This window comes from Euprymna scolopes, chromosome 41, assembly GCF_053919585.1.
Source record: "Euprymna scolopes isolate OS-2025 chromosome 41, ASM5391958v1, whole genome shotgun sequence".
Taxonomy (NCBI): domain Eukaryota; kingdom Metazoa; phylum Mollusca; class Cephalopoda; order Sepiida; family Sepiolidae; genus Euprymna; species Euprymna scolopes.
In genome coordinates, this window is record NC_136522.1 from 70,056,131 (window position 1) to 70,070,558 (window position 14,428).

The window sequence follows — 14,428 nt, forward strand, 5'->3', positions numbered from 1 at the left end:
TAGTTGGAGATGAGATGCTTTCGTTAAAAAAAAAAAGGAATAATTTAACGTTATGAGGTGGCATAACGAATGTTTGGTGTTTGTCCAGACCTCCCCCCCCCATATCAAAACAAACAAAAATAAAGAAAAATCACTATGATGTACATACCCGTGACAAAACGAAAATATAACATTCCAAAAATCACATAAATGCCTGAACGTGATACCTATGCAGTGTTTGCCTTCTTTAAACAAACTCACCCCTTCTTCAAATGGCTTGTTTTCATCATCTAATTTGCATACGAATGTGAAGAATTCACGTTTACTTTTGCGTTGCTGTTAGCCATAAAATCAGTTGTGCATTGTCATTTGGGGTTTCCTATTGTTAAGTAACCGGAATTCATAAAACGCGTAGACACATGGGTGTTTTTGAGGTAACATTGCCGTCAATCTTTTTCAACGGTGTTCTGACATTTTAATACCTAGATCCACACGTTGAATGCAGAGACAGTTGCAAGGAAACAAGAACAAGAAAAAAAGAGTGTGGTGATCCCCTGGTGCAATCAAGTAGCCGCTGGCAGACCCTGGGTGTGGCAGCAGGACTCTGTGCCGACCCACAAGTCCAAAGAGACCCAGGCTTGGCCTCAGAAGGAGTGCTACGACTTTGTACCCTTCTCTCACTGGCCCTTCCCTCCTCTGACCTAAAACCTGCTGGACTACTTCATTTGGTCATATGTCGGGAACATCACCAACATGACCTCCCACAACACCTAAGCCAGCCTGATCGCCATGGAAAGAGCATGCTCCTAATTCTGGACCGGTAACGAGGCGGCTGAAAGCGGCTACATTGAATAGATGTCAGCTCTATTACATAATCAAGTTACCCGAATTGATTTTTCAATAAAAATTTTAAAATAAAGCTGTAGTGTTGTTTTCTTTAGGGCAACACTTATCGTTCCACCCTGTAATTATGAAGTTGTTATTTTTTTTTTTTTGATTATCATAAAAACCCATGCAATATGTACGTATATATTTTCACAAAAAGTAAAAATATGCTTGTGTGGGATGATCTATAGGTTTTAGTTTTTATTGGTAGTTTAAAATCAATAAATATTTGTTATTTTATTGGTAGTTTAAAATCAATAAATATTTGTTATTTTATTGGTAGTTTAAAATCAATAAATATTTGTTATTTTATTGGTAGTTTAAAATCAATAAATATTTGTTATTTTATTGGTAGTTTAAAATCAATAAATATTTGTTATTTTATTGGTAGTTTAAAATCAATAAATATTTGTTATTTTATTGGTAGTTTAAAATCAATAAATATTTGTTATTTTATCATTAGTACAGACAATGGAAAATTAAATTTTGTAACAAAAACACAAAAAAAAAAAAAAATTAAAAGAATCGTTTTCAGCATTGTTAAAATGCACCATTTTTTTCTGATTCCAACACCAAAAATGGTTCTGATTTTTCTGGTTCCCGATTTCGACCAATCCCTCTTTTTTCTGATTATTTAATGCCAAATCATTTTCGTAAAAGTTTTTGTTCTTGCAAAAAAAAAAAATTAAAAAATATTAATGTTTGGTGCATTTCAAGCTAGGTAGCCAATATCTTCAGTCATATGAATATTTTGAATGATCGGGAAAGATGTGAACAATCTTTATAGTTATTTTCATGGCAAATGCTCGTCTGAGCTCCAATCTATGCCCCCCCCCCGTCCTGACTTTCACAAAAAACATTCGTCTAGCTGAAACCACTATCAAGAATTTCCCCACTCTTTGTCTGTGCTTAAACCTAAACGTAGATTTCATATCTAAAGAAATGGCAGAAACACTAGAGGATGACCTCCAATCTGTAGTGGAATGGGGAAAAAAATGACTAAACTAGTTTCCTTCAATAATTACAAGAAACCTTCTCTACCACCTATAGCAATGGCCAACGACACTTTATCTGAGAGTACATCTTTCAAACTCCTTGGCCTAATGTTCACAGGAAACATGAGTTGAAACAATTACATAGAAAGCATTGCCAGGGCCGCTGCAAAGAAGGTAGGTTCTCTCTACCGTGCTAGAAAATTACTAACACCCGAAAGTATCCTGTACCTCTATAAGGCCACCATTCACCCATGTATGGAGTATTGCTGTCATATTTGGGCTGGTGCATCTGCTACTAGTCTCTCGCTCCTAGACAAGGTTCAAAAGAGAGTCGCCAATCTGATAGGTCCTGAACTGGCATCTAAGCTTCAGCCTCTGTCCCATCGATGAAATGTTGCATCCCTCTGCCTGTTCTACAAGTATTTTAATGGAGAATGCTCTGACGAACTGCAAGCACCTGTGCCCCCACGACGTAAACACTCTCGACAAACCCGACAGGCAGCTAAATCTCACCCCCACACAGTAGAGATCCCTAGATGTAAAAGATCTTTCTACTCCAGTAATTTCTTCCCCAGAACTGCTAGACTCTGGAATTCCATTCCAGGTCCCTGCTTCCCCAACTGTACTTACGTGCAGAAGTTCAAGTGTAACGTAAACAGACATCTTGCTGCCCAAATCCCCACATAGTACTTCAGTTGATGTTACCCCTGATAGTAGCCCCCCTACATCAAAGTGGCAATGTGCCTTGTTTGGGGTGAAAATGTAATAAAAAAAATTTAAAAAAAAAAAAATGAACAAAGCTTCTTTCTTAGAACTGCACATCTTCAAGTCCAGCGTAAACAAATTCTTGATGGGCTATCCCCTTAAGTAATCCAATTTACAAAATTTCCACGACTAACGATGACTACGACATGTTCCCTTTGACCATTGTACACTCATTGACCCTTATCCTCCAGTGGTCTCCAAGCTTTGTTAAGTGGTAACTCTTTTGTAGAAAAAAAAAAAAAATTAAATAATATGTTTTTATATTGCTTGGACTTTTTTTTAAAAAATGGAAATCGCTCTAAACAAGGCGTGAAGCCACTTGATTTAAGGAGCTAACAAGAGCAAAAGATTATCGCAATGACAGAAGTCTTCAAAAAGATCTAGGTTGTAGGTATAATATGAGAAAAACCGTCAGCAGGAAGGGAGTTCCTCAAGTTTACAGTTCATAAAAAGAAGCTACTGGAATACAAAGTTGCATTATAATGAGGTATGAAAACAGCAAATTGATGGCGACAACAAGTCAAGCAAACTGAAACAAAGGAAGCAGAGAAAAAAAGATCAGATAATTCTGTAGAACACATGACATAAGAGTATTCATAAAAAAAGACTGAGACTAGCAATGTCACGTCTGAGGAGGTAATTTCTACACGTTATCAAGAACCATCAAATGGGACAGAGATTCACTTTATGGGCAGGCTGTGTCCAGTTCCAAAAAGTGTAAAAAAGGAAAGAAAGAAAAAACAGGGGAAAAAAAGGAAAAAAAGGAAAGAAAACAAAAGAAAAAGACAGAAAAAGAAAAAAAAAGGAAACAAAAAGGCAACAAAAGGAAAGAAAAAGAAAAAAAAGAAAGAAAACAGAAAAAAGGAAAGAAAAAGAAAAAAGTAAAGAAAAAGAAAAAAAGGAAAGAAAAAAAAAAGGAAAGAAAACAAAAGAAAAAGACAGAAAAAAGAAAAAAAGGAAACAAAAAGGAAACAAAAGGAAAGAAAAAGAAAAAAAGAAAAAAAGAAAGAAAAAAGAAAAAAGGAAAGAAAACAGAAAAAAGGAAAGAAAAAGAAAAAAGGAAAGAAAAATAAAAAAAGGAAAGAAAAAGAAAAAAGGGAAAGAAAAAGAAAAAAAACAAAAAAAAAGAAACAAAAAGAAAAAAAGAAACAAAAAGAAAAAAGGAAACAAAAAAGAAAAAAAGGAAAGAGTAAGAAAAAGAAAGAAAAGGAAAAAAAGAAAGAAAACAGAAAAAAAGGAAAAAAAAAGGAAACAAAAAGAAAAAAAGGAAACAAAAAGAAAAAAAAAAAGGAAAGAATAAAATCCACTCACCGTTGGTGATAGCTGTTTGATCGACCATTTTAGATATTCAGAAAGACATCTGGCGCTGAAGTCTCTCAAAGACGTATCTGAAGATTGGGTGATTCCATCCTGTCATAAAGAATAAGGAAAATATTTTGGGACATTTTTTTTTTTTACATTTGTCAAATTTTACATGTTAAATTATTTTCAGAACAGAATTTTTGTTGGTGTTTTTTCTTCTTTTTTGTTTTTTTTGAATTAGAGGTTGGTTGGTTGGTAGTTTTTGTTTTACGGCACATCAACCCTTTTTGGGTTATTTAATGCCGAATCCAAAGATTTTGGAGAAAATTTTTTTAATAGAATATATTTGTTGTTTTCAAGTCTGTTTCTATTTAACCCATAGTTGGGACCCTAACAGGTACTACCACTCCGGGTCAGAGTGGACCTGGGAGCAATGATAATTAAAGGGTGGCTCCACACTCCCCAAAGCCTGCAAGCTGGGGCCTCACCATCGGATATAGTTTAAGGTCATATCCACGACCATATTATTTGGATTCTTCAAACTACTGTTCTGAGCTTGAGTGTTATTTGCATAATGTTTCGGTCAATGAATATTCAAAAAATATTTTAATAGCATTTATTTTGCTTTTATTTTTTTATATTCCGACACAAGTTTCTACCGGACATAAAATTTCTAACCCCTTTTCAAGACATTTCCTAGCTTATATTTTCCAGGCCTTTACAAGGTCATAATAGAAATAAGGCCTTTTCAAGGTCATAATAGAAATAAGGCCTTTTCAAGGTCATAATAGAAATAAGGCCTTTTCAATGTCATAATAGAAATAAGGCCTTTTCAATGTCATAATAGAAATAAGACCTTTACAAGGTCATGATAGAAATAAGGCCTTTTCAAGGTCATAATAGAAATAAGGCCTTTTCAATGTCATAATAGAAATAAGACCTTTACAAGGTCATGATAGAAATAAGGCCTTTTCAAGGTCATAATAGAAATAAGACCTTTTCAAGGTCATAATAGAAATAAGGCCTTTTCAAGGTCATAATAGAAATAAGGCCTTTTCAATGTCATAATAGAAATAAGGCCTTTTCAAGGTCATAATAGAAATAAGGCCTTTTCAAGGTCATAATAGAAATAAGGCCTTTTCAAGGTCATAATAGAAATAAGACCTTTTCAATGTCATAATAGAAATAAGGCCTTTTCAAGGTCATAATAGAAATAAGGCCTTTTCAAGGTCATAATAGAAATAAGGCCTTTTCAAGGTCATAATAGAAATAAGGCCTTTTCAAGGTCATAATAGAAATAAGACCTTTTCAAGCAAGTGCGAATCCTGTTGTGAGATCCTTATTAAAATTATTAGCCATTTTGTAGTAGCGTCTGTATTCATTTGAATTGGACTGTTTGGGATGAAGAATGATCATCAGAGTTCCATATGAATAATACCAACATTTAAGTATATCTACAACTATTAACTGAACTTTCAGAATCACAAGTCTTGGAGAATATCTTTTTTTCAATTATTGCTTCATTAGTATTCTGAATGTTCAAATAATTCTCTTGCCTTCAATCCTCTAAATGCAATACAATGCATTTCCTGATAAATTTGTGGAGAGATAAGATGTGAACGGACATAAAAGGTCACTGACTTGTATAAGCTACACACTCTTTCTGTCTCTGTTCGATTAGTTTATTTTTTCATTTTAATTTCTTCCTTTGTGCATTGGGTGGAAATGGGATGTAGTCAAATCAATAACTACACATTCTATCTTACTTTCTTAGATTTTAGGTTTGATTTGGTTGTTTTGCTTTACGGCATATCAACCCTTTTCGGGTTGTTTAATGCCGAATCCGATTATTTTGGAAAAAGTATTCACGTTGCATCCAGTTATTTTGTAGAAGGTTTTTATTCTTTAAACTCTTTGTATCTTCAATCGCTAGTTTGTAGTGTTTAGTTTGGTTTGTTTTTTTAGTGGATTTTATTGGTTTTGTTCCCTGCCCTGCAGAACATGAATGAGTTTTGCAATGGGAGAGAAAAAAAGGATTACAGTATTAATGTTTGGTACGTTTTAAGTTAGGAAACCAGTCAGGAAGTGGGGGAGATAGAAAGACAAAAGGGGGAAATGGGAAGAAGGTGGGTTGTTTTTGGTTTTGGTTTTGCAGAACATAACTAAGTTTTGCAAAAGGAAGTAGAAAAATAAAAAGCATCAATGTTAGGCGCATTTCGTCTCAGGAAGCCAATATCTTCAGACTGCCTGATCTGGTAGCCCAGTTCTTGGATTTTAGTTTTTATTATATATATATATATATATATATATATATATATATATATATATTCAGACAGATATTGTTAAATAACACAGAATGTTTTTGCTTAATGATCTTTTTTTTTGTAATTTTTCCATTTTTTGAATGGTCGTCCTTATGTCGTAGTCGAATTTGTGTATGATGGTCCCCCACCTAGGGATGGTGCACACTATTTTCTAACGTACAGATCAAGGTCATAGCATATTGTGACATGATCTTTAAATTGGACTATGTATTTAAATCCAAATTTAAATACTTAATTTTAGGCTGATGAGAAATATCGTTTTTGTTTTTTATATTTCGTCACCAAGGTAAAATAAAACATGATTCTCACAAGGTAGGCTAGTGCAGTAGTCGTTTTGGAATTGAGTGAGGTCTACTTATGTACCCCCACCCCTTTAAAACTTGCAGAGACTTTATCGGCTAGAGATTTCGTCAAGTCTATTTTTAGACCGGATTGTGAAGCAGAAAAGAGGAAGGGGGGGGGGGAGACCGGAATAGTTATCACTTTCCCTTTCCCTTTTTCTCACTGGACACTCGCGGAAGTCGCTCTTTTCGGTTTGGGTCGTCGACCTGTTGAGAGGTCTCTCTCCTCGCGAAAGAAAGAGGGGGACGACTTCTTCCCCTCATGCGAAAAGGAGATACCGATACACGAGGCGTGAACGACGCGACCTTCTCCAGTCATCTGTGAGAATGCGATGCGATGAATTTACTTCCTCATGATAGAGACGATGGTCTTTTTTCCCATCATGCGAAAGAGATATGGATGTGCTGAATACACAATGTAATATCTTATCCCTCATGAAAGCGGCAGATATATAATGCGCGAGCAAGAAAAGGAAACACATGAGATGGCCATGTGAACTTTTTCCTCACCGAAGGAAATATCTCGGATTAACTGCATCGTCGTCGAGTTGTGAAACACCCCAGCAAAAAAAAACAAACAAAAAAAAAAACCAAAAACAAAAGAAACCTGTAAGTGCAAAGACTTTGATTACCCCCCACCCCAAGGACTTTCGCTCATTTCCATACGCGTAGATATACTCCAGATTCCATAACTTTGAATACATTTCTTTTTCTTTCGTTAAACTCTTCTTTTTTCTTAAATAAATCTATTTTTATATTGTTTGGAAAAGTGTTTGTTATTTCGTTATTTTCTCGCATTTTTATTGTGTTCGTCCTTGCGTTTCCATCCACTTGCTTTATTATTTCATTTTTGCTGTGTTACATATGCGATAAAGAGAATATACTTGAGGTTTTGCTTTCCCGTAAATTCCCTTGTACCCCCCTCCTTTTGGGCAACGTGTTACAAAGATAAACAATTTTCATTCTTCTCGGAAATTTCTTATCATACCCCTACGTTTATTTGTTGCTTAAACCCCCACCTTTTATTACACATGTGTAACAAATGGTGCACTCGTCCGGGATTAAGGTGGGGACTTTGCTGTATACTCAGGTATCGGAGTATACAGCAAAGTCCCGTGTGAGGCATGGGTATCTTTGCTAGTAATCATATGAATAAGTTAATGTTGGTGTCTTATAGAAATGTTAAAAGAACATTAAAGAAAGTTTCGATAAAAGATTACATTTTTCAAGGAATCAAAAGACACCATTAAAATTTTTCTTAGATTCCATTTAGGATCACTAGTGGTAATTATCCATAAAATTACAAAACTATATTAGACTGTAAGGAAACAAAATTCATAAAAAAAAATTAAATTAAAAAAAAGGATATCTCAGTGAAGAACGCCTTTTTAAAAAATAAAATGTAAACATTTAAATAATTATTTTTTATTGGTATACTAACTGATCCTCCTACAGAAAAAAAAATAAAACAAAATAACTGCAAAAATTAAAAGTAGAAAAAAGGAAAAAAAAGAAAAGACAAAAAGAAAAGAAAAAAAGGACAGAAAAAAGAAAAAGGAAAGAAAAAGGAGAAAAAAAAGAAAAAACTAAATAGTATAAAGAAAACAATAAAAACAAAACAGAAAAAAAAGACAAAAAATAAAAATAAATGACAGTAAAAAAAAAGCACAAAAGGTAAAAAAAAAAAGCAGCAGAAAGAAAAAAAGCAAATGGCACAGTTAAAAAAAATCAGTAACAATCTCTCAGGCAATGTAGAGTAGACATAGTTCAATTAAAAATATCGTCCCTCTCTAAATTGGATCATCTATACCTACATAAATGACATACCCTCAGTATCAGTTCTTGATAATCAGCCCGACAGATGATGTGTCGTTTACCTGGCCCACTACCTGTCGGACTGGGATACGCCACCTGGGTATTACCTAGGAGGTCCACACTCTCAGTCCCTGCCACCTGTTTTTCAGGTGGGGCAAGTTTATTGCTTGTTGCCTGATGTGCCCTTAATGGGGAATGCTGATGAGGATACCCAGGCAATTTTTGCTAAGCCAGAGTACCCCTCCGTTCAAACGCTAGCACTTTCCAACTTTGAGTCACATCTTGCAGCGAGTCAATATCTACTTACGTAAATGACATCCAGGAGTGATATGGACTCTTCATTCTCAGACATCTTGTTGCTTGTAAACCAGTGAATGAGTTGAAACACGAGCGGTTCATATAATTGCTGAGAAACCTAGAAAACGAGAAACACAAATGTTGAATTGCCAACGACAAAAGAAACTGAAATTGAAATGAATTTCCAGTAATAGTCAGCTAACGTACTTCCTAACTTCCGGCGTGGCTGCTACCGAAAGCGACGAGAAGGCAAATCAGTTCCTTTGCTTTTTTTTTCGCACCTATATCTCCCTCGTGCATGTACTCTTTTTTTTATTATGTTTTTTCGATCTTTCTTTTTGACTTAATGTTTTTTTCGGTCTTACTTTAAGAATTACTGACATTAGTTTTATTTTATTTTTTTAAAAGAATTATTGAAAACACGTTAAAAAATTTTAATTAAGAATTATTGAAATTAATTTTATTTTATTTTTTTAAAAGAATTATTGAAAACACGTTAAAAAATTTTAATTAAGAATTATTGAAATTAGTTTTATTTTATTTTTTTAAAAGAATCATTGAAAACACGTTAAAAAATTTTAATTAAGAATTATTGAAATTAGTTTTATTTTATTTTTTTAAAAGAATTATTGAAAACACGTTAAAAAATTTTAATTAAGAATTATTGAAATTAGTTTTATTTTATTTTTTAAAAGAATTATTGAAAACACGTTAAAAAATTTTAATTAAGAATTATTGAAATTAGTTTTATTTTATTTTTTTAAAAGAATTATTGAAAACACGTTAAAAAGTTTTAATTAAGAATTATTGAAATTAGTTTTATTTTATTTTTTTAAAAGAATTATTGAAAACACGTTAAAAAATTTTAATTAAGAATTATTGAAATTAGTTTTATTTTATTTTTTTAAAAGAATTATTGAAAACACGTTAAAAAATTTTAATTAAGAATTATTGAAATTAGTTTTATTTTATTTTTTTAAAAGAATTATTGAAAACACGTTAAAAAATTTAATTAAGAATTATTGACATTAGTTTTATTTTATTTTTTTTAAAAGAATTATTGAAAACACGTTAAAAAATTTAATTAAGAATTATTGAAATTAGTTTTATCTTATTTTTTTAAAAGAATTATCGAAAACACGTTAAAAAATTTTAATTAAGAGTTATTGAAATTAGTTTGAATTTTTTTTTAAGAATTAATGAAATTATTTTCATCTGTATAGACAAATCAGTTCCTTCGCTTTTTTTCTTTCGTGCATCTATCGCCCCCGTGCACATACTCTTTTTTTATTACTCTCTTCTGATCGTTCTTTTTTTCGATTTAATAATCATTGAAATGTTTTTTTTTGGTCTTATTTTAATTAAGAATTATTGAAATTAGTTTGAATTTTTTTTTAAGAATTAATGAAATTATTTTCATCTTTTTATAATTCTGTTACATTTTGTTGTATATTTTTCAATAATGTCCTTTTTTGCTATTTTATTTCAATAAATCAAGCCTAGAAAATGAGAAACACAAATGTTGAATTGCCAATGATAAAAGAAACTGAAATTGAAATAAATTTCAGCTGACATACTCCCCCAACTTCCAGCGTAGCGCTACCGAAAGCGGCGACAAGACAAATCAGTTCCTTCGCTTTTTTCTTTCGTGCATCTATCGCCCCCGTGCACATACTCTTTTTTTATTACTCTCTTCTGATCGTTCTTTTTTCGATTTAATAATTATTGAAATGTTTTTTTTTGGTCTTATTTTAATTAAGAATTATTGAAATTAGTTTGAATTCTTTTAAAGAATTAATGAAAACATTTATTTTCATCTGTATAATTTTGTTAATTTTTATTGCACATTTTTTTTTAATACCCTTTTCTTACATTTTATTTTAATAAATCATTTCTCAATAGAAATACTGAAGAACAATAAATGTGAAGGAACCGATTTACTTTGTTACCACTTCCGGTAGCAGACACGCTGGAAGTTAGGAAGTACGTTAGTTGACTATAACCGAATTTCCTAACCCCCCTCCCGTGTGTGTACGTGTATGAAAGACACTGAGTGCAAATGTTGGAAGGAGACAGGAAGTCATTCTTTGATGAAAGAAAAGTTTCATAACTTCTCTACTCCCAACATGAATCATTTGATTCTGGATTTTTTTTTTCGTGTACAGCATATCAACCCTTTTCGGGTTATTCAAATACCGAATCCAATAATTTTGGAAAATGTTTTCATTCTTCAAGTTCTTTATATCTTCAAATATTTATTCATGGGGTTCGGGTTTATTTTTTTATAGAAAAAGGTTTTTGTCTTTGATTTTGCAGAACATGACTAAGTTTTGTAAAGGGAAAGGAAAAAAAAAACGTTTGGTGCATTTTTGGTCAGTATCTTCAGACAGCCTAATCAGGTAGTACCAGATGCCATAACTCTGGACAAAAGTCAACCTTTGGCAACTCCACATGTCCTTTATCATAACCCCCAAATGGGATCTCTCCACTGAATCTCTTTTAAGGTCATAAATCATATAAAGTATTAGCTTTCATGGTGGAATCGTTACGTTTTCAGAGAGAACTGTTTTATGAGGGAAAAGAAAGGCAAGATGGAGAGAGAAAGAGAGAAGAAATAAAATTCAACCAAATAGCAACGGAAAAATAAGTAATGATTTCATGATTTAACAAAAAAAAAAAAAAAAAACAGCTTTTTACTTTCTTTGTATTTTTTGAATTCTTTGAAACTCCAATCTCTGGTCCTCCCTCGCCAATCTTTCACGAAAAACACCCGTCTAGCTGAATCCACTGTGAAAAATTTCCCCCACTCTTTATCTGTGCCTAAATCAAAACGTAGATTCCATGAACAAAGCTTCTTTCTTAGAACTGCACGCCTGTGGAACTCTGTTCCGTCTGCCTGCTTCCCACCTGACTACAACTTGGATGTGTTCAAGTCCAACGTTAATAAATTCCTAATGAACCACCCTCTTAAGTAAACACTTCATCAAATCTCCACACTAACGTAATGTACTTGCAATAACCTTTATCCCTGAGTGGCTTCCGGGCTTTGATAAGTGGTGACCACTGTGTAAAAAAAAAAAAAAAAAATTACTGTTCTCATCTTGAGTGATAGTCTCCCAATGTTTTAGTCAACGTAACTTCAGACCTTCTTCATGTGTATCTTGTCAAACGCGGAAACTTTTACATCAAGCTCTGAAATCCGTACAAGATTTAAAACGGAACTTTATTTAATTAATGAAAACGACATGCTCTTGTTTTGTCAGCCATAACTGGATAAAAAGTCTCAAGTAACCTGCAATTGTATTTTGAATGTCACCCTGCACTGAAGATTGAACCTTTAACCTCCAGAAGAGTTGCAAGTTACAACTGAATTTTACCAAGTATTTTATCCACAACGCCAAGGTTCCTTGCAGACAATTCTAGTATGAATTTTAGGAAGCTTGAAGCTAATATAAAGTATCAATGCTTATCTCAAAAATTCAGAAATATAACAGCGTTTATTATTTAAAAAAAAAAAAAAAAAAATTAAAGGGAAGCAACTCTTGTTTTCATTGATTGAGATTGTCATTACAACTCTTGTTTTATCAAGGAGTTATAATTCCTTTAGGTCAACTAATTCATCTATATAAAGGAAAAATGTGTGTGTGTGTGTGTGTGTGTGTGTGTGTGTGCGTGTGTGTGTCACAAACAAGAATAGGCTGAGTGGAGGAGAAAGAAAAAAAGAAAGAAGAATAGAGGGCAGAAGAGAAATAAAAGTTTTAATAGAAATATGTTACACTTTCGAGTGCTTGTGCAGAATAGGATTCCAAATAAATGCATTTTAGATTTAACCCCCCCCTATATTATGTGTAATGTCGAAATTAGTATAAATTCCAAAAATTATTCAAAATGATTCAGTAGAAAAAATAAGTAAAAATAGAATTTATCGGGTTATAGTTTTTATGTCAAAATGTTCTTAAAATCAAGAAGCCAAAACTGACTTATCTCCCTTCCTCTCCATTAAAGTCTGTTATTTCAAAGTAGAAAATTGTGGACTACTAATTATATTTGTTCCGTATAAAATAGTTCTAGCAGATCTACTCACTTTTCTATAAAATAGATATGTATGTACCTATTTACAATGCCTCCCCACAGGACAGAGTTAGACACGTAAATAAGTTCTTGATGAGCCGTTCCATATAAGTTATCCATATAAGTTATCAAATTTACCAAATTTTCATTACTAAAGATTACTATATTGTCCAATTTCTACTGTACACTCTTTAACCCTTATCCTTGAGTGGCCTCTTGGCCTTGATAATGTGGTGATGCCTATGTAAAAAAAAAAAAAAATACACCAGGGTCGTTTTTTAACGTGGAGAAAAGGTACAAAAATAAAAAATTGTCTCAGCCGTGAAGGACTGCTCCTCCACCGAAAGAGAACAAGAAATGGAAGTGCAGCATCTGAAGAACAGATACTACACTTTGATCTTGGCCAAAAGGGTATGTATGTATGTAAAGAAATGAAAAAAAAAATATTCCAAGATGTTGTCCATCTTACTGTTTATTTCTTTCAGCATGTTAAAAACTGTTCAAATGCTGAAAGAAATAAACAGTAAGATGGACAACATCTTGAAATTGAGAATGTAGACTTTTGTCATTTATTTGTTATATGTGCTCTATAGTTACATTGAGCTTCGTTAATTGAAGGCTTTGTATAAAGGGTGAAATATAATTGAATAAGCATATCTTTTCCATAAACATATTGATTCCAGTGAAACTGCTTAGCCGGTTCGAGCATTATACCTTAAGTTGATTCAGTGTGAGTCTATCCGTTACACCTTTGCATTGTTCTTCCTTCAATAAACTTAAATTTCTTTTTATATATACACATTAAACAATGCTTGAAGCAAACTTATTTAATTACTACTAATAATAATTATACTACTACTACTAATAATAATTATACTAATACTACTAATAATCCTACTATACTACTAACCTTTAACGTTTTTTTAAATCTTTTCGGTGCTTGTTAAGATATAGTGGAATTGGTGATGCCTTTGTAAAAAACAAAAAAAAAAAAAAAACATCGATTTTTTTACAAATTTATATTACACGTTTATATTACATACTTAATTGTCATGTCGAAAATAGTAATATATGCAAATATTATGAAAATCCATCGAGTAGAACAGCTGCTACTGTGTTTTTAGTAAAAAAAAAAAAAAAAAAAAAAAAAAGTGTATCGCTATAGACAACAAATATTGCAGCCACGACACAATTTAAAATATTCATTTCGGAGTTATGTCCCCTGCTCCCTACTGTATAAGGTATAAGAAAAATGCGACTTCACCCAATTTTTTATAAAAACGAGAACCCTGGGCAAACTTGGGTCTTTGTACCGGAAAAATATCCAGTAAATAAAACGTTGTTTAGTAAATCGTTATTTTTTTTTTTTTTTGCATTTTGTTTGCATTTCCATACACCAAACATGGATATAAATATAACTAAAATATCCACTAGAGCATAAGCTTCATTTTGGTACCTTATTTTCCTGGGTGGGATGCCTGTAGGCTGAGATAAACCACATCTCACACACACACACACACACACACACACACACACACACACACACACACACACAGTGTAAATCGAACTTACTAAGGGAGTTAATAACTTCCGGAGAATACACGAAAAATGTCCAATAAACAATACGTTTAGTAAATCGTTTTCTTTTTTTTTG

At 32.5% G+C, this 14,428-nt stretch overlaps 1 protein-coding gene across 3 annotated transcripts in view; it reads right to left on the bottom strand.

Moving 5' to 3' along the window:
- The window catches only part of LOC145266607 (DNA-dependent protein kinase catalytic subunit-like), a 396,502-nt gene that overhangs the window by 301,242 nt on the left and 80,832 nt on the right, over positions 1 to 14,428 (bottom strand). For all 3 annotated transcript variants that reach the window (XM_080122502.1, XM_080122501.1, XM_080122503.1), the window contains 2 exons: positions 8,714 to 8,821; positions 3,936 to 4,034 (listed from right to left, as the gene is read on the bottom strand). In XM_080122502.1, coding sequence (XP_079978628.1) covers positions 3,936 to 4,034; positions 8,714 to 8,821 — 207 coding nt within the window. The remainder of the gene's footprint in view (positions 1 to 3,935; positions 4,035 to 8,713; positions 8,822 to 14,428) is intronic.